The sequence below is a fragment of the Drosophila sulfurigaster genome, chromosome 3 (genome assembly GCF_023558435.1).
Source record: "Drosophila sulfurigaster albostrigata strain 15112-1811.04 chromosome 3, ASM2355843v2, whole genome shotgun sequence".
NCBI classification, from domain to species: domain Eukaryota; kingdom Metazoa; phylum Arthropoda; class Insecta; order Diptera; family Drosophilidae; genus Drosophila; species Drosophila sulfurigaster.
This window is the reverse complement of record NC_084883.1, coordinates 40,467,485-40,487,369: the sequence shown is the minus strand read 5'-3', so window position 1 is coordinate 40,487,369 and position 19,885 is coordinate 40,467,485. Positions and strand designations below refer to the sequence as shown.

Genomic DNA, 19,885 nt, shown 5'->3' with positions numbered 1-19,885 from the left:
TGAATTGAGTACACTTAATACTCACCTTAAATGCCATAAATTTGTGATATGGTTTGGGCGCCCAAGCATAAATTTCAATCGAGTCTTTTAATGCAATCACTAGGAACTTAATCCTCTCGTATTTGACAATCTTAAAATGTACAGCACCTTGTAGATCACCCACATTAATCCAGCCATTACGGCGTTCCACTTGCTACAGGAGAGAAAGGAAAGGCATTAAGTAAAAGTATGTTTGTTATATGATATTTGCGATATTCGAAACTTACATCAGAGAGACCGTCGGTGCGCAAGATCTTGGACTTGAGCCAGGACAAGTAATAGACGCGCACGCGATTCTTTTTGCCCGATATGGTAACCAATATGTTTTGACCCTCCAGCACCTCCATTTGTTGGAAGCGGCGACGCGAGATGAGTTGATAGACCTGTTAAAGGAGTTTAAACAGTTTAGTGTGAGGAATTTCCAGGGATTTAATCTCTCTTACCTTGCCCTGACCGGAACGATCGAGCAGCATAAGTCCATTCTCAGTGCCAATCAGTAAATTGACGCCCCAGAGTGCGGCACACAAGATCTCAGAGTTGAATCGCTTCTTATACTTACGTATCTCGGGCGTGTCGTTGGTCACATCATGCGATGTGGGCGTCACATTCACATTGACGGTGGATTCACGACGTGTCGGACCCGAGCCGCCGGCACCGAAACCAAAGGTGAGAAAACTGCGTTGTTTCTGTTGCAGCGCATACGCATGCGGTGGCAAGTGTGCGGGGGAAGAGTTGGCGGACGAGACGGAGGCAGCACCACCACCACCGGGCGTCAAATGGAGAATGTTCGCGGAGGAGGAAGAAGCAGATTTATGCAATAAATTAGTAATACTGCTGGAAGAGCGCGTTTTGCTTATCGAATTCTTTGGCGAATTTTGTCGTGAATTCGATGTGGACGATGAGGCAAGCGATATGGTTGACTGTGGTGAATTATTGCTGCTAATAATTACACCACCAACAACGCTGCCGCCGCCATGACCGTGGCCGCCGACGCCGACAGCGACGCTGCCGCCTCCGGCGACGTTGATGCTGCTGTTGCTGCTAGCGATAAACGATTTCGATGGCGTGGAATGCACGGATGAACTAATGGCCGCTTGATACTTTTATATCGATAACATTGATTGATTCGATTGATTTGTTTATAGGTTTTGTTTTTTAATATTTTTGTTTTTGGTTTTTGTTTTGTATTGTTGTAATTAAAGAGAAAAAAGAAAATAGAAAAAGTGCAAGAAAAAAATTTGAATTAGTCTTCGAGTTTGGCAACAAAATAAATTAATTAATAAATTAAACATGCTTAGGGAAGGTTGGTAGAGTGTGTGTGTGTTGGTTGGTGTGTATCTTTGTGTGTGTGTGTGTAGGGGATTAAATATTGAGTGCTGCTTAAGCTAGCGACAAGTCAAATAAAGAAAACAATAGCCAAAAATACATATTTGCATTAAAAGAACATAGAACTAAGTAGTGTTGGAAAATGTTAACAATTATAGAAAAGAACTACAACTAAAACATAATGAAAAATGTGATTAGTCTTTCCCCACAGGCCAATGGTAAATAAAACATAAAATTTGGTTGGTTTTGTGTATATTTGTGTGTATTTGTATTTAAATGTGTACGTGTGTGTGTGTAGAAAAACAATAAGAATGAGATTAGGATTTATAGAAAGCTTTAATTATGAAAACGGAAACGGAAATGCTCTCAAATTGTTATGGAGAAATAAATTGCTGTTAATAACAGCAGCAGTAATGAAAAGACTGACTCTCTGTTAGGCTTACAGAGCGTTAACAGCAGTGCAGCATACAAAATGTTAGTAACAGTGACATGAAGCTGGTTGCTATGCAACGCAACAAGAATGGTGAATGTTGAGCACAGTGGAATGCAACGCATTAATTCGCGAGCAAAATTATATCACATATTTTTTTGCATTATATACAAAAACGATAAACGTAAAAAAATCAGGCATTCCCATTGCAAAAAATTTATACAATTTGCTGAGTATTTTAAGAAGCCCTGCACACTTAGGAGTATGTACAATACACATGAAAAAATTGTTTGGAAAATAAAACTATACACAAAAGTATTCATACTGGATATGTTTGGTAGTTTTGGGGATATTTAGAATTTTTATTTTAGAGAGTATTTTTGTGTTGGTGTTTTTGGAAACTATTGCTGTTTTTGTTGTTTTTCATACTTACTATTGTAAAATTTGGTTTGTTTGTAATTGATTTGTATTTTGTAATTTGTTAGAATATATCGTAGTGGCCATCAGCTCAAACGTTGCGGAAAGACAAAGCACAATTAAGAAGAAGAAATTGTTTGTAACGTTTTTAATTTGGTTTTGGTTAAATTCAAATCGATTTCGTTTCATTTCGATTCAATTTAAAATTGAATTATTAATTCATGCACTTTTAAAGCAGCGAATCGCATGCATCTTATATTTTATTTAAAATTCCATTTTTATCTAATTGTTGACCAATTCAATACGATGTTTTTTGATTTGTATGGATATTTGATATTTCGTTACGCGCTCTTCATAATGAACTTTGTTCCACGTCAAAGAAAAATGTTTATGCTAAGATATTTTTTTTGGATTAGTTACATTCAAGGGTTAGATAATTTCGAAAAATATCAGTATAATTTTGTTGTAAAGCACAGAACTAATAAAAAAAAACATTTACGATAAAAATGAATTAGGGAAACACTTATAGTCTTAAAAAGAAGATTCGAATTAAATCACTTATTTTCTTGATACAATTGGCAAGTAGTGACCCACTGTGCGAATAACTCTGACATGTTAACTGAATGTTAAGGTGCTTTAAAAGCGACAATTTAGTGAAGTTTTCATTTATTGAAACCCAAAAAGTCAAATGAATTAAAAATGACACACAGGCAATGGATGATTCGATTTGTTGGTTTCTTTTCGAGATGTATTACTATTTTTTTCATTTTTTGATTATGCATGGGACAGACAACAAAGCAAAAAACTTGAGGGGGGCGTTTAAAAGTTATTATCACAGTAAAAAATAACAATAAAAATAAAACAGAAACGCTCAACTCGCAACTCGATAAAATAAAAAAAAAACAAAGAGTTGGAGTTGAGTTGAACGCACAAAACACACAATGAAAAATCGAGTCGATTGATAAATACGAGTCGAGTCGAATCGAAAGTATTAATGGGACTCGAACGCTACTCACCTCCTCACTGGATGATTTATCGTGACGCGGTGGCGTTGCCGGCGATGCCTGGCTGAGTAGATCGGGCAGAACGCTGCTGGTGCGGGTGCCCGGGGTGCCAAGGCCGCTGTTGTCCCCTCCAGCACCACTGGCTACACCTCGATTCTGTTGGAGGGAGAGGCAAGATAAAGAGTGAGAGAGAGCAAAAAACACACATGAGCAAAAAGTTTTAAATGGTGGCAATAAATTTTGAAAACAAACACTTTTTTGGGAAATGAAATTAAAACGAGAAATGGGTTATAAATGCTTTTCAAAGAGTAACACAACAAAAAGTAATGAATAAAACAACAAAATCGAAAGAGTCGTAAATAGAGGAAGAGAAAGAGATAGAGTAAGAGTGGAACGATAGAGAGAGAGCAAAGTGAATGCCAATGAGATACTTAAGGATACTCGAGATGTGCCCTTCAACAAGGCCTTCAACAACGTTTAACATTTATATAAAAGCTTACAAACTAAAACAATTAATATTTGTATGTTGTTCTGGGGGAGAAGGAGGTCTTCAAAATTGTTTTAAAGCTGAGCCTCATAGACATAATAAAGTAAAGCACTTAAAATTAGTTTAGTTTTGTTTAGCGCAACTTTTTCGAAAGGTTCTCACAGCACTGCGCACGCAGCAGGCAAAAAACGTTGCTCAAATTGCAAACATCACAAAACTTGCTTTTCATTTGTTCCATGTTCTTTTAATTACCAATTTAACTTCACACTAACCAAACCAACAAAACTTTTCCAATTCCATATTTGCCATAAATAATAATAAAATAGAAATGTGATTTTTATACAAAGCTTTAAAACAATTTTGAGCAAAAAAGATATGAATTTTTGGCAAAGCTAAGCAAAGGCATAAATTTTCATTTGCAATTTAACAAATAGAAAGCTAGCATTATCTATATCAAAATTTTCCACGTCTATTTAAAAACTGTTGAATTCAAATCTGAATATGAAAACTTTGTAGGTCTAATTCCATATTGAAACTTTTTAAAATATTGTTGAGTTTAAATTATAATATGAATTAATTTTTTTCCATTTCAAATTGAACTCGTCTATATATTTTGAAGATATTATACAAATGAATAATGTTGATATCAAATTAAGCTAAACTAATCTTAACTTATTATGTGTGTCTGTATTTGTGTTTGTATTACTAAATTCAATTCTTTGTATTGTCTAAATCTTTTGTTTTTAGTTAAGTTCTACTAAATCTTTAATTAGTTATCACTAATTCCCACTTAAATCCTCTTTAATTTCCATGCTTCCATACTGCCGAAAACTTTAAAATACAGTCAAACGATGAGATAATGACATTATTTACAGGTGTCATAAAAAGAAGCTTACGAGTTAAGCCTGCAAAATTTTGGAGCTTAATGCTATTTTATTTTATTTATTTTTCATCTCATCATCTCATTAGCATTCGACACTTTTGCTTTTTATTATGTGAATAGTAAAAATTATATACAGACGCCGGTAAGATACCGTTATTGATACTTAGATTTTGGCCGACTACCAATTAGAAAGCAACACCTTGGAATTTTTGTATCTTATAATAAAATGTTATATCAAATCAAGCATTCCAATTGTCAATTAGTCACTTTGAAAGGCTACTACTATATAAAAGATAGTCTTAAGCCTTAAATACGATGTATTATAAATGTTATGGTTATGTTTTTGCCTAATTCATATTAGTTACTCTAGCTGTTGGATTATTTGCATGGTTCTCTTAAATTAAAAACAAACAAAAATGCAGTCAAATAAAATAAACATGCTGGGGAAGGTCAAAAGCAAAGTAGGAAAAGAAAAAAAAGATACATAAATGATGATGAATGGCAAAACGAATTTGCTTTTTGTTTTTCTTTCGCACTGTTATTTACGAGCTGTTAGTGCAATGTTATTAACAGTAATGGGGCGAATGTACACAGCTGTGTGGGCGAATGGGAAGAGAGGCAAGAACATAGACAAAGAGACAGAGAGTGAGTGCGTGAGACAGATGCAAGAGAGAGAGACAGGCGAGCGAGCGAGCGATGCTTGTGTGGGTGTGTTTGTATGTGTAGGCTGTAGTTGTAGTTGTTGTAGTTGCGGTGAGTATGGAAATTCTAGCCAAATGGTAAATTTAATTTGCATTTCGCCTTTTTTTTTGGTTTGTTTTGCTTTCGAGTAGTTTGGTTTGGTTTACGTTTCTGGCGCCAAGACAAAACACAATTAATGAACGATATTTGATTTTTTTTGTTTCTTCTGCTGTCCCTTTTAATGGTTTTTGTTGTTGTTTTGGATGCGTGCGAGCTGAGAACGTTTACCTGCTGCTGCTGCTGTTGTTGCAGTTGTTGTTGCTGCTGCTGTTGTTGTTGTTGATGTTGCTGCGCACGCGCTGCTGCATTCTGCAGCACAATGACAGACTCAGTCTTTTCGCGACGCGGACGCAAGAAATCTAAATTGGCCCAACTCGATTTTGTAGGCGCTGCACTTGGTTTAGCTGCCGCCGCAGTTGTTGTTGCTGCCGTTGCTGCTGCTGCGGTTGTTGTTGGCACTTTGGTTCGAGGCGCAGCAGTTGGCACATCCTTGCTGCTATAAATGCTGTTCCTTTGGTACATGGCACTGGCACGCTGCACCTGCGACGGCGACTGCAATTGTGCATTGCTGTTGTTGTTGCTGCTGCTGCCGCTCAACACCGCAGAATGGCGTTTCGTTAATGGAAAGAAATCGGAATTTTCACGTCGAAAGCCGCGCACAAAACTTGGCAACTTCGAATCGGACTCTTGACGTTTGTGTTGTGGTTGCTGTTGCTGCTTCGACTGTGTTGCGTTGCTGCTGCTGCTACTGCTGTTCCGATCTTTGGCAATGCTGGCTGCTGGCGAATAGCCGGCGCCCTTTAATGGCTGATAGCCTTTGGGCACATTCGTCGGGCCAATGGATTCGCGTTGCGGTCGCGTCTCCAGCTTCAGGGTGCTCCAGCTTGAGCCACGATTAAAGCTGGCCGTGGTATTGGTGCTGCTGTTGCTGCCACTGCTGCTGTTGCTAATTGTGGTGGCAACACCGCTGCCGCTGCCACCGCCGGCGGCGGCTTTCTTTGGGAAGAACTTATCAAAGTCCCAGTCACGCAACAGTTTCGCTTCGTCGCCTTTTCTAGGCGCGTGCGAAGTGGAAGCCGATTTTTGTAAGCGATTTATGTTTTGTTCTAATTTCTGTTTACAGTTTACAGTTGTAGTTGATGTTGTTGTTGAATGTTTATTGTTGTTGTTGTTGTAAGTAGCAACGCAAGAGAAGAATTGTTGTTAGGTTTTTATACGCTTGTTTTTTCTACAGACTAAATTTTTTTTCTTGCTCTTTCTACGCCCAGATAAAAAAAATGTAAGCCCCGTTTATTATATTCTTTTTTTATAGGTAAGTGTAGCATGGAAAGTTTTTCATGAATTCTCTCATTGCATTGCATTCCATATAATATTGATAAGATATTTATTTTTGGGTATTTTTGCTGGTATGCATGTGTGTAGTTGTGTTGCTTTTGTGAGAGAGAGGGTGAAGAGAATGCACAGTGTGCAAAGGTGTTTACATACATTCACATTTACATTTACATTTGTAAATATGTCTATATCATATATATCAGGTGACGCAGTCATATGATCTGAAACCAGTTTGGGGATGCACTTTATCGTCGCCCGCATTCGATATACAATTTTCTATATACAATTGATATATTTGCTTTAGATGGGCTAGAGCTGGAATATTATCGTTATATACTATCGTTAATATATCGATAAATATTATGATCTTACATATTGATATACTATGGTTTCACATTATTGACTTAATATTGATAATTCATTTAAAAAAGAGAAGAAATATTGATACGGAGGAATGGTTATTTCTCTATACTATCGTTGATATATCGATAACGTTTCTGACGTATGTTATCGATAGTTTAAATATTCATTATTCATTTTAAAAATAGAATCAGTTTTATTGAAATATTTCAATTAGAATTCAAAATATTTACATTTTATCGATAGTTTCGATCGTTTTCCAGCTCTAAATTGTATGCATGGAAAGTGCCCGTGTAAACATTCTATGCACCAGTGCGTATCACAAAACTCGATGGGGGAATAATTCCGAAAATTCGTCGAAAATAAATAAAAAAAAGATTAACCAAAACTCATACTCATATAGAGGGTGTTCTTTGGGTATATTACATAAAACTTTGTACAAAAGAAATTCACGAAAAAACGTTTCATACTGATTTTGTTTTTGTTTGTTTGTTGAACGAAATCATTCTAATCAAATTAAGTAATTATTTAGTATAGAAATAAGTAATGTAGTTGATAAGTTTAAAAACTAGACTCAAAACAAAACGAACTTGTTCTGCAAATTGGTTAATCAAATAAAGATTATAGTCATTTCTGTAAAATAGTTGTCTAAATAGAACCACAACCATCCAAATTGTTTTTGTTGTTGTTGTTGATTTAATTGACTAATATTAATATTTATTTTTTTTTTATATATATATTTTTTTTGCTTTACTAATATTGAGTTATTTGTAGACCTTGAACCCTACAAAAGCTAATTACAATTTATACAGCTGCCTGAGAATTGAAAATATCCTAACTTAATGCCTAATACTGCTCAAAAGTATCTCAGTTGGAAAAATATTTCAAAGAAATAGAGCACAAACTAAAGACTAAACTTATAGGGAAATGTACTAAAAGAAAACTATAAGACTAGTTAAATTAGATGTTATAGATAGATGTGAAATATATTGGTTAACTACTTACGCGCTTCATGATCAGCGTACGATCTCCGGCTTGATCATCGTCATCCGGCGTCGGTGGCAAGGGTCGATTTGGTGGACCGCCGCTGCCATGGGTCAACGGTGTGGTCGTTGTTGTAGTTGAATCCTCCGAAACGGGTCCCAGGCCGGGTCTATATGAAAATTCGGGTCTGAACAAAACAAAATCCAACGCAAAACGAACGAAGAAGGAAAAAGAACACAAAAAACCAAAACGCAACAAAACACGGGCGGCATTTTCAAATTTGAAAATTCGTCATTTGGCAGAAAAATAATGTGAGGATAACGCAATTGGTGGATAACAAAAATAACGATAATAACGGGTGAGAAAATGTTAAGAATATGGTGAATTCAATTCTATGTCCAATTTTAAGTTCAAATTTCAATATTTGTGACGGTTTTTTGTGTTTCATATACAATTCTCGAAAATTTACTTTAAATTGTGAAATTTGATTTCTGAATTAAATGAGTTATCAAAACGTTGTCATTTTCACATTCCAATCTGGGAACACCCCAAATAATATTTGCATTTTTAGTGGCTAGTTGTTAATTGACTGTGATTCATATTGACTACAATATTAATCATTATTCAAATAAAAGTCGCTAACTGTGAATTGATGACTACAAATTTGCTATTTTTAGCATGTAATTTGAATTAAGTGTATTTTTAAGTTGACAATAGAATAACAAGAAAAAAAACGGTGATCAATAATAAAATTTAGTCAATAAGAGGTGAAATTTGGCTATTCCAGATGCTTTAAAAACCATTTAAATTTCGTAATTTAATCTTAAGTTTTTGTTTTGGTGAAATTATAATTTGACCTATCCCAAAATATTTTTAAATGAAGGAGATTCCAGTTAAAAATCAAAGCAGCTAATTTGAACTTAAATGAAGAATCTTTCTGATTGTTAAAAACTATTTATATTGCCCAGTTATAGTATTTTTAGAGAATAGTTTTTTTTATTTTTTATTTTACGATCCTAATATTTTTAAAAATAAAGTAAGAAATCAATGGAGAAATCTAACCAATTTGAACTAAAATGAAAACATCTTTAGCTCCCCTTCATATTTTTATCACTAGACATATTTTTGTATAACTCAGCCTCTAATTTACGTTTCTTCAACAATTAAATAGTGTGATAATTTGCTTGGCAACTAAGGTTTGTCAATCTCTAAATATGTACTCTAAAGTGCTGTGCACATTTTGCAGGGAAAGTTCAATGCAAGTTCGTGTGACTTTTCCTTTGAAGCTGCCACGCCTTTTGTCTTTTTGTGTTGTTTCGCTTTCTGGGAGGAGACGACCGACAATGGAAGGAGGGAAGAAAGGAAGGAAATACTTACAGCGGCTTGGGCGGATCGCTGGCGAGGAGTGTGCCATCGTTGCGTGCCCGATCATTGGGCTCATCCGGTTCGCTGTCGGAATCGCTGCTATCGAGTGGATCCAGCGGATTGACGGGCTGTCCCAGATGATTGTTCGACTGCTGCTGTGGCAACGAGGCCGCCGGCTTCGATGATGATGATGAGGCCGATACACAAATGGCCCCATTGCCGGTTGACGATGCGCCCGATTGTCGATTGTTGCGCGGAGGCGCCTCCGGCTGTGCCAATTGCTGCTGTTGCTGTCCACCAGCTGCTGTCTGTGGCTGCGGCTGTTGAGAGGAGACCACGCCCAATTCATTTAATTGTGCTGCTAACACATCTAAATGATCCTACAGGTTTTTGTATTTTACAATAGTTTGATTTTCGGGTCAAGTATTTCGAATATGCCACACGGAGGATTTTCATTTTCATGTTGTGTTGAGTGTAGTTGTGTGTGTGTTTGTTGCACGTGGTACCACAGTGTGTATGTGTGTGTGTGTTGTTGTAGTTGTAGTTGATTCAGTTTCAGATTTTTGGGGGGGCAAATTCGATTGTATCGGGGTGGAACGAAAAGTAAGAGAGCATTAGACTGGTTTGCACCTTTCACTTCTTATAGATAAACACAACAAACAGGGCCAAACATTAGAGAAAGCTCGGTTAGTTATATATTATCTATTGGAACTTGCCGGGGTTAGTTCAAATTTCGATTCGATTATTTTGTGTTTTTGGCATTACAAACGCATCAATCACAGCAACTCTTCTATATATAGAAACTTCTATTTTCGTGTTAGTTGCATATGGAAATTGAAAGTGTTTTTTTATTTGTATTGTATTTTTTTTTTGGTTTGCTGTGGGATTAGTGGGCACGTGCATTGGAAGTGGTTATAACGCAGTTACGAAGGTCTATTTAGTGTTTTTCTTGTGGCATGTGTACCTCCATTAAATAGTACATTCTTTTCAAATTTTTTGTTTTTCTTTCCAAAAGTTGGAGGGGGCAATTACATATAGATAGACTCGTAAATCAAGCATAAAATACAACATACATATAGGGATAGATTGATAGATAGTTAAAAAGTAAAAGAGAGAGACAGAAAGAGAGAGGAGCGAGCAGGCTACAACTGAAAAATGATTTTTCGTAAAAAAAACATACCTCAGGTCTCCTTGGTGGTAACTGTTTTTATGTTTTCATTTGTTGGTTGAGTGTTAAAGTGTGTATTTGTTGTTGTTATTGTGTGTTTTTTTTTGTCGGATCGGAGCAACGGGATGATGTACATAGACATTATTATATATTTATGCACACACATGAGCGAAATCATAAGGTCGATATAGAGTTATACAATATTATATGTTATGTTATGGTAGAGGCGCACAAAACATGAAAATAAAAGAAAGTTCAGAAATCATATATAAATATTTAAATCGTACACAACGTTCACAATTTTACGGGGTTAAATCATAAACTTTTATAGAGTTGTTAAAGAGCGGGGGCTGGGCGGGGATTAAGTTACTAATCAGCAAATTCAACAGGTTAACTGGGGGGTTTACAATACAGGTAAAGTTTGGGGGGCAAAGCTAATTTTACGTTCCTGGTTCTGATACAAAATAGTTGAAATTTATAGAGAAAATAAACTTCAAAGGAGTTTAATTTGAAATACAAAATAAAGGGTCTAACACAGTCGATACCTTAACTCTAATTCTGCATAGTTGATTATTTTTTCTGATTAACATATAATAATAGAAAGCAAAGGGTCTAATACAGTCATGTCTTCAACTGTTGGTTAATCTATATGTTTTTTTTTCCTAAACATGTAACTCCTTTTAAAGTAATGGGTCTTAGACAGTCTATTAATAAACTGTATATACTTTTCTTCACAGGTTTATTGAGTTTAATGACTTTTCAATATAAACTAAAGGAGCTTCAAGGTCAATACATTGACAATATTTCTGCTTACTTAAATTTTCGTGAATTTTCAAGACTTTTAAGTATAAAGTAAAGGGTCTACATCGATTATAGCTTTGACTTTTCGAGTCTCTTTTCAATTCTCTATTTCGATCAAACCAACTACAAATTTGAGCTACTATTAATTCATATAAAGCTAATCGCCTTTCTTGAATTGACTGAATTCTCTTGGGTATCATTAACTACTTATCCGCTGCTTGAGCAATAATTCAGCTATTTTGCTTTGTTTTTATCGCTCGCTACAATATCAGCTAGAGTCATTGCTCTGTTGGGGAAAGAAACACTGAAGATTTCCCTTGGCTTTGGGCTTATCAGGTAGCAAATGTTAAAGACCATGATGAATGGTTGGGGGCCGGTTACAATCGTAATCTCAATACGCGGCATACGCACCGATGGCTTGAAGTTGTTCTGCGAGCTGCGCTGCTGTTGCTGCTGCTGGGGCGGTGTTTGAGCCGCGGGCTCGCCGCACTTCGGTGTCGGTGGCAATGGCCGATTGGCATGCGGTGGATCTGGCACCACAATCAGACGCTGTGGCAACTGTGGGCGTGCCGGTGGACCGGGCTCCTCAATCTGCTGACGCTGCAAATTGACGGACATTAAAAAACTGAAATTATAGTGCACTGCTCTCGTTGATCTCTCACTCACCGATGGCGGTTTCTGTTGTCGATTCGCCTGCGGCTGTTGAGCCTGCGCCTGCTGTTGTGCCACCTGCGCCTGTTGCGCGGCATGCGCCGCTGCTGCCGCTGCGGCAGCCTGTTGTTGCTGCTGATGCAGTTGCGCCTGGGCCGCAGCATGAGCGGCGGCTGCTTGAGCCTGCGCCTGAGCGAGCAGCTGATGATGTTGCTGCTGTTCAGCGGCCAGGCGACCCTCTTGGATCTGCTGGAAGTTGCGACGCAATGTGTCGCCACCGGGCGCCTGAATGATGGAGCTAGGCTCGCCGGCCAGCTGCGGCTCGTCGTCGTCGTTGTCGGAGCCGGAGTAGCGATAGTCTTCGCGCTCCTTCTCCGCCTTGCGCTTCTTGCAGCGATCGATGTGATCCTTGAGCTGAATGCGCACCTGACGATCCGTTGGCTGGTCCTTGATGAAGGCGTGCTTCAGCAGATTCTCGGTGTAAGGCCGCTGGTGATAGTCTTTCACTATAATTACAGAATACAATACAATTAATACCAGTTGAAATTGAGGTAAAGATCCTGTGACTCACCTAGCACCGTGTCAATGAAGCCGTGAAACTTCTTGGACCATTTCTTCGATTTGAGACGCGGTGGCGAATTGCGTGGAATCAAGAAGAGCGCACGCATCGGATGCAGATCGCAAAGCGGCGGCTGTGACTCAGCCATCTCCAATGCTGTGATGCCCAGCGACCAGAGATCCGAGCGATTATCGTATGTGGCATCGGGATTCTCATCGCAGGCAATGACCTCGGGTGCCATCCAATAAGGTGTACCTGTTTCGCAAAAAGAAACCAGTTGAATACACTGAGATATGACTCATTAAAGTATTCTTAAGAACTCACCAATAAATGTGTTGCGTCTGCCTATCGTGCGATCCAGCTGCGCAGAGACACCAAAGTCAACCAGTTTAACCTCGGCATTATCTGTGAGCAGCACATTCTGGCCCTTGATGTCACGATGTATGACTTTGTTCGAATGCAAATAGCTCAGGCCACGCAATATCTCTCGGCAAATGTATGCGATCCATTCCTCTTTCAAACTCTGACCCTTGGTCGATTTCACCAGATCGGTGACAGAACCGGCGCCGCAATATTCCATCACCAGCCAGAGTTGATCATCTTTCCCTGGCGGTGATTTCTTAATGAATGCCCCATAATAGGTGGCAATGTTGCGATGATTTGAGTATTTCTTAAGCACATTGATTTCCAGCTTAATCTCCTCTTCCTCATCCTCGGTGACATCCATCACCTTTATGGCAGCCAACTGACCAGTTTTCGTGTGACGACCCTGTAAGAGGAGAGATAGAAAAAAAGGAGTGAGTAAAATCATAGTTTATACTTGGTTTTTTGTTGATCAATTAACACGCGCTTAATTGGTGGAAATGCGGGGAAAATGCACTCGACATTGACAGATCTCTCGAATGCTCTCGAGAGTCACAGACACTTGAACTCGACAACAACAACAACTGCAGCAACAAGAGCAACAATAAACCGCTTCAAGAGCATTAAGAAATGCTGACCATGAGGCAGACATTGGCGTTGGCGTTAACGACGACGACGACGTCAATAAACTACGTCGTGATCAAGTAAACAACAATCGAATGCAACTCAAACAATAGAACAGGAAGAAAACGTGCCGAGGAGCAGGAGCAAAGCACACTCTCCAGACACTCTCTCAAGTAGCCAACAACACAACAAAGTGTGAAAATTGGTTAACAACCATCCATGAGTAATCCCAGGGCGGAAGTCCATAAATGTATTTTGTGATTGAGAAGATTAACACATCAGAAACGGGAAGAAATATATGTATAGGGGAATTTAATAAAGAAATGTATATAAAATTTCAGATTAAAAAATCATTTAATATAATGCGAATTAATTATAAGTATTTGCTAAAAAAATTGTACTTTTATATTTTAATACATTTATGTAATTGCTGATTGAGAAGATGAATTCACTTTTCTATATTTTAACACATCAGAAACGGACAAAAATATACAGGGGAATTTCATCAAGCAATATATAAAACATTTCAGATTAAAACAGCATTTAATATAAAGCGATTTAATTTTAAGTATTTGCTAAACAAACTGAAAGCCAAACTCTTTTATGTGTATAAAAGTATTTTGTGATTAAGAAGTTTAGCAAAATTATATATAGGAAAATTAAATCAAGAAATATATATAAAATTCCACATAAAAACGGAATTCAATATAATGCGAATTAAAAACAAGTATTTGCTAAACAAAATGTACTTTTATATATTTCAACATATGATTGAGAAGATAATCACAACAGAAACTAGCAGAAATATATAGGGGAATTTCATCGAACAATATACATATGTATATAAAATTTCACAAATAAAATTATTTATACATTTTTAGATTAAAACAGAATTTAATATAATAAAATTAAAATTGAACACAAGTATGTGCTAAAAAATTGTAGTTTTAACTCTTTTATATTTGAATACATTTATGTTATTTGTGGTTAGAAGATTAACACATCAATTGAAATGACAGAAATATATAGGGAAATGGAATCAATAAATATATATGAATTTTCAAATTAAAACAGAATTGAATGCGAATCGTATAAAAGTATTTGCCAAACAAATTCAAGCTTTGTCCATAAATGTATTTTCTCATTGAAAAGCTTAATTCATCAGAGTTAAGCTGGTAGAATTTCCTTAGTAAGAAGAATCTAATCAAGCGATTTATGTCATATAAATGTCAGATTAAAAGAAAATTAAATTAAAGCATTTGCAGAACAAATTGAAATCTCTTTTATGAGCACTCATTTAATTGCTTGATTTGTCTAAGCAATTTTAATTAAATTAAATTGAAATGAATTCTGTTGTTGCACAAGCTTGTATAAAGGTGAAAGGAAAAATCTCATAAAATTCCATTTGGCGTATTAGATTTGGTATTGAATATGCATTTGAAATGCTATTAAAAGTATTTTAATAGCTCAAAGCTAAAAGAATTGAGCATCATTGTTTACTTTTTCATTTCAAATGGTTTATTTTGTCTAGAGAAGAAATCAACGCAACATTTGAGTTCAATTTTGCAATCGAATAACATTCTCAATTGAAGCATAAATCGAACAATAAAACGAGGAATTAAAATAAAAGCAAAGTAAATTGCAATTGATTTGAACAAATTCTCGCACTCAACACTTTATTTAGAGATATTTAGCCATAAAATTGACAATAAATTGCAGTTTAACTAAATTGATTATTATCTCTTAAAATGGCAATTTAAATTGTTTGCTTTTGCGATCCGGTTCAACTTTCTTAATGCTGGTTGTGTGCATTAAATAAGCAAAAAAGAATTGAAACATAACGTGACTTGAACGTCAATTATTCTCCCGTCTTAAAGTCAGTCAATCAAGGCGTAAAAATGTATTTCAATTAGCTGTCAGTTTAATCAAAATCATAAATTGATTGAGTTTGTGTTTAAGATTAAGTTGTCCTGACCGGTTTTCGGTATTTCTTCTCCTTTTTTTTCCTGGCATCGTTTCGTGTCCTCAGCTCTTCGGTGTCTCTTTTAAATGTGGCATAAAAGTCATTTTACATTTAATACAGTTTTAATTGAAGAGTGCATCTATCTATCTAAGCAACAGCTTCCAGCGTATCGTTGGCCGTAATAAATCAACTGCCTAACGAGAGATGATAACCATTTTCAAGTAGAGCAAAAACCATGACAACGACGATGACGATGTCGATTGAGAGGTTGGTGCTGAGAAGTTGTTGATAGTTGGGCCCCGTTTTGGTTTTATTGATTAGCCAGCGGGGCGTTTGTTGCTGCTGCTGTTGCTGCAGCTGCTGTGGCAGCTTCTATCAAAATGCTATTAAGCAACAATTTCAGAGTTCTTGGCCAGCAGCTGTGAAATTGTAGTATCATCATCGACGTCGAGAGACGTGGCTCTGCTTGTCGTGCTTATGCTTGTCATATTCTAACGGTTGACTGTGAAAAATTGTGCAGATTTTATGCAAATTAATGACATGCACTAATGGATTTGAAAACTGCCTTTAAACAGAGAGAAAGAGAAGTGAGTGAGCAAGCAAGTGAAATCGATTGACCATGGTTTCTAGGCAGGCAGGTGCAACCAGTTATGGATCATCATCGTGGATCGTATCCAGTTGCTCAGTTACTGACTTTGCAAACGTCGACGACATCGATTTCCAGCGAAATCAATTCAAAGCCCAACGGCGATTGCCGCAATAAAAATTGAAAGAAAAAGAAATACAAAGAAAAATATTTGTGAATCATTCACAGCACTCACGAGTCAGTCTCAGCCCCGTTTAGCTGTAGAGCAAATAGAGCTAAACAATCCAAGAAATAAATAAACAGACGACGACAAGCCTTTGGCCATATAAGAAGACAAAACTGCTGAATACGACAAATAATTGAACGAGCATATGATGAAAACAAAAACCAGAAAGCACAAAAAACGAAAACAGAAAACGAAACGAAAAATGTTTTAAAGGTAAAGTCAACAATGGAAGCGCATCATGGAACAGCAGCTGTCCAATTGGGTTTGCCTACCTATGCAGAAGTTTTTTTTTTTTTTTGGTATTGTTTTTATTTTTATTTTCGTTTTCAAGTATTCAGTTGCAGTACAAGTATCCACACGTCTAGTGTTGTGTATCTGCCAGATACAGATACAAACACACACACTCACACTCACTCTGCTCAATGCCCCAGGCGTGAAAAATAAATACACATCGAGAGTCTACTATATATATATATATTGTAAGAAAAAAGCATCAAGCCGCACAATAAACTTGATGAAAAATGCAACGACAAAAACCCAAACAAAACAAAGTCGAAGAAAAAATCCACGCACATTGCACATTTTATGTAAACAGAGACAGATACAGATACGAAGTGCAGCAGCAGTTGTTTCAGAGTGCACTTTCAGATACAAGTCACATAGATACATATATAGACATTTATTATATATGTATCTGCATAATAAGTCCATTACGTGATGTCTGTCGTTGCTTTTTCCTGTCTCAACAATCATTTCTAGAAGAACATCCAAGGAATAGTTATGAATATTTCTCCCACGTCATCGCTCAAGCTGTAGAACTTCAGCAATGTTTGCCATAATTTAACAAGTAGCTGAAATAATGATTGCTTTCGAGAAAATAGCGAATTATACTCATTAATTTTGTAGTTGCCCTGTTAATTTGTTATTCTATAATTTCTGCATTAATTTCTTGCAATGAAAGACTGGCTAATGTAAAAACATGAATAATGTAAAAGTATTCCAGCCTTATACAAAGATCTAATGACAAACTAATCGTTTGTTATTAATAAGTAATAATTATTCAAATGAAAATACAAAGAAATACTAATAAATGCAGCAAATAAGTAGAAAGATGGAAAGAACCAACGGAAACAAATTAAAATAAGAAAAATAATTGGTTTATATAGAAATTGTATGCCAACATTTATTATATCCGCTACCCACTAAAGAATTTAATTCTTATTTGCAATTATAATAAATATAAAAAAGAAAGCTACCCATTTTAATTAAAGCAAAGCACTGCAGCGATAAATAAAAAGTATATACCGATATAAATGAATGAAATATACCAAAGTAATATTTTGTATATTTTGATATTTAGTAACTGAAGTATTTTTGGTATATTTTGATATTTTTACGATAAACTATACAACAAAATATTGAATTATACCAAACCTAGGTATATTTCAGTATTTTGGTATACTAATAAAATATACCTACCCTGACATATTTCAGTATTTTTCGATATATTTTTAATAGTTTTTTGATAATACCGTAGCGTTTTGCTTTTATTAAAATAGGTAACTTTCTTTTAATTGTATTTATTATAAATATGTATTATAAATGTAATATAGAATTGAATTCTACAGTATTATATTATTTATCGATAAATCAGGAAAAGTATTTCACATAGTATTCACATATTTCATAAGTATTATTTCTACATTTTGTTAAATTCCTTCACTAGAAATATTTTATAAAGTTGGTATTAAAATCTTTTGCAGGGTATTTAAGAGTCGCATTCAAAGTCTTTTTTTCTCTGCTCTGTTATGATAACGTCACTCGCATTTCGCATTTCTATGGCACCGCAGAAATGCAAAAATACTAGCTGGAAACTCGCAAACTGGCGTTGGTTACATAAGCTCCTCTAAGAAGCGAGCGAGAGAAAAAAAATGCAGTCAAGTGTCTAAATACCCCTTGAGCTTCCCTCTTCTCATCCAGCATTCCCACGACATTATCGCTGGCACATAGTAAAAATGGCTAAAAAGATTAACTTGGACATGTTTTGAGCCAAGTGGAGGTTGAGTACGCAAATCGCCAAGCAAAAACACACACGAATAAAAAAAAAAACGATGGAAAAACTAAACTAAACTCGGAGGAAAAAACAAAACAAGTGGCAGACAGCTGGTGGGCAATGTGTGTGTTTCCGATAAGACAAAAAAGAAAAAGTGAAACGCGTAGAATGAGGAAATGGATTAGATGATTTGACCAGATGGAGGAAAAGCTGGCAGAGAGAGAAAGAAAGAGAGATAGAGAGACTATAGGAATTTAGAAAATTGAGTTATTGAATTGAACAATGGCAGTTGTTAAACAAAGTTAAAGGCGACATCTCAAATATATGGTTACGGATACAAAGGCAAAAAGCGCGTGACAAATGTATTATGGTTTCTATTTCTCCATGCCAAACACATTCCAAATGCAGATCCATTTCTGTCTTTGCCACCTGACAATGGCTGTGTATGTGTGTGTGTGTTAGGCAACAACCTCAGCAGCCGGCAACAGATCAAAAGCTCAATTCCAAAACCACATCTTCAACTCTCAAGCAGCAGCAGGCACAGACTTTAGTGCTAGCTCATTGAGCTTGCATATTTTAATTTGTGGCAACAATGGCAAAAGTTACAGATCTCTCTCACACACTCAACCCACCGCAGCAGCTGCCACACGTGCAACACAGTGCAACCGCAATTGAATTTACAACAGAAATTGTGTCTCGCAAGTGGGAGCAAAGATCCCAAGACTGATGGAGACCATATATGTTAGAGTAGAGGCGGGCAACAACAACCACGCCCCGTGCGATGCGTCAAGTAACCAAAGTGGGCCTGGCTTTACTTACTATACTTGCTTGCTTGCTTTTGGCCCACTGGCCCACTGAATCTTGTGGCAACACAGCTGCTGCCTCCGCTGCTGCTGCTGTTGTTGTTGCTGCTGCTGTTGCGCAAGCTTTTAGTGCCCCCCATACTGCATCCAACAACACCTAGGCAAATGTGTGTGCAAATTTAATGTAGTTCCAAATACCACAAAAAAGTAACTAACAACTCAAAGTCGACTAAAAAGTTGCTCTACCAAACTAAATAAATATCATTTACACACAGAGAAAATATAAACAAATTTTCCCTCAAAGAATTATAATTCTAGATTGGTATTTCTTGAATATTAAATTCTTATTTCAAAAAATGGAACATTGCAAAATTTAACTCACAACAGCAGTTGCTCTGTCAACAAAATAGATTTTATAAATAGAGAAACTGTATTAAAATTGAACTAAGAAGATAAATTCTTAAATAAAGAACTAAATTTTGGATTCTTCATTTCTTAAATGGGATTACTTAAACGCTAACGAAAAGTTTCTTAATTGAAGATTGGAAAAATGCTTTTATTAACTTAAGATTGATTTCAATATTGAATCTACAATGAAAAATCCTAATTAAAGATTTTTTTTCAAAATCGAATAAATGTTTAAAGATTTAAAACTTATTTCAAGATCTTTAAAAGATTGAAAACTGGTTTCATATCTTTAAATACAAATGTTCTCAAACT

At 36.2% G+C, this 19,885-nt stretch overlaps 1 protein-coding gene across 9 annotated transcripts in view; it reads right to left on the bottom strand.

Annotated features, from left to right (window-relative positions):
- Positions 1-19,885, bottom strand: part of LOC133840589 (traf2 and NCK-interacting protein kinase) — a 37,092-nt gene that overhangs the window by 1,034 nt on the left and 16,173 nt on the right. Inside the window, exons 4-15 of one of the 9 annotated variants that reach the window (XM_062272502.1) lie at positions 12,872-13,316; positions 12,560-12,802; positions 12,004-12,494; positions 11,749-11,937; positions 10,549-10,569; positions 9,381-9,748; positions 8,025-8,190; positions 5,556-6,440; positions 3,229-3,372; positions 483-1,139; positions 267-422; positions 26-193 (exon numbers count right to left, since the gene is read on the bottom strand). In XM_062272502.1, the coding sequence (XP_062128486.1) occupies positions 26-193; positions 267-422; positions 483-1,139; positions 3,229-3,372; positions 5,556-6,440; positions 8,025-8,190; positions 9,381-9,748; positions 10,549-10,569; positions 11,749-11,937; positions 12,004-12,494; positions 12,560-12,802; positions 12,872-13,316 (3,933 nt within the window). The remainder of the gene's footprint in view (positions 1-25; positions 194-266; positions 423-482; positions 1,140-3,228; positions 3,373-5,555; positions 6,441-8,024; positions 8,191-9,380; positions 9,749-10,548; positions 10,570-11,748; positions 11,938-12,003; positions 12,495-12,559; positions 12,803-12,871; positions 13,317-19,885) is intronic. The other 8 variants (XM_062272508.1, XM_062272503.1, XM_062272504.1 and 5 more) reach the window with 8 other exon arrangements.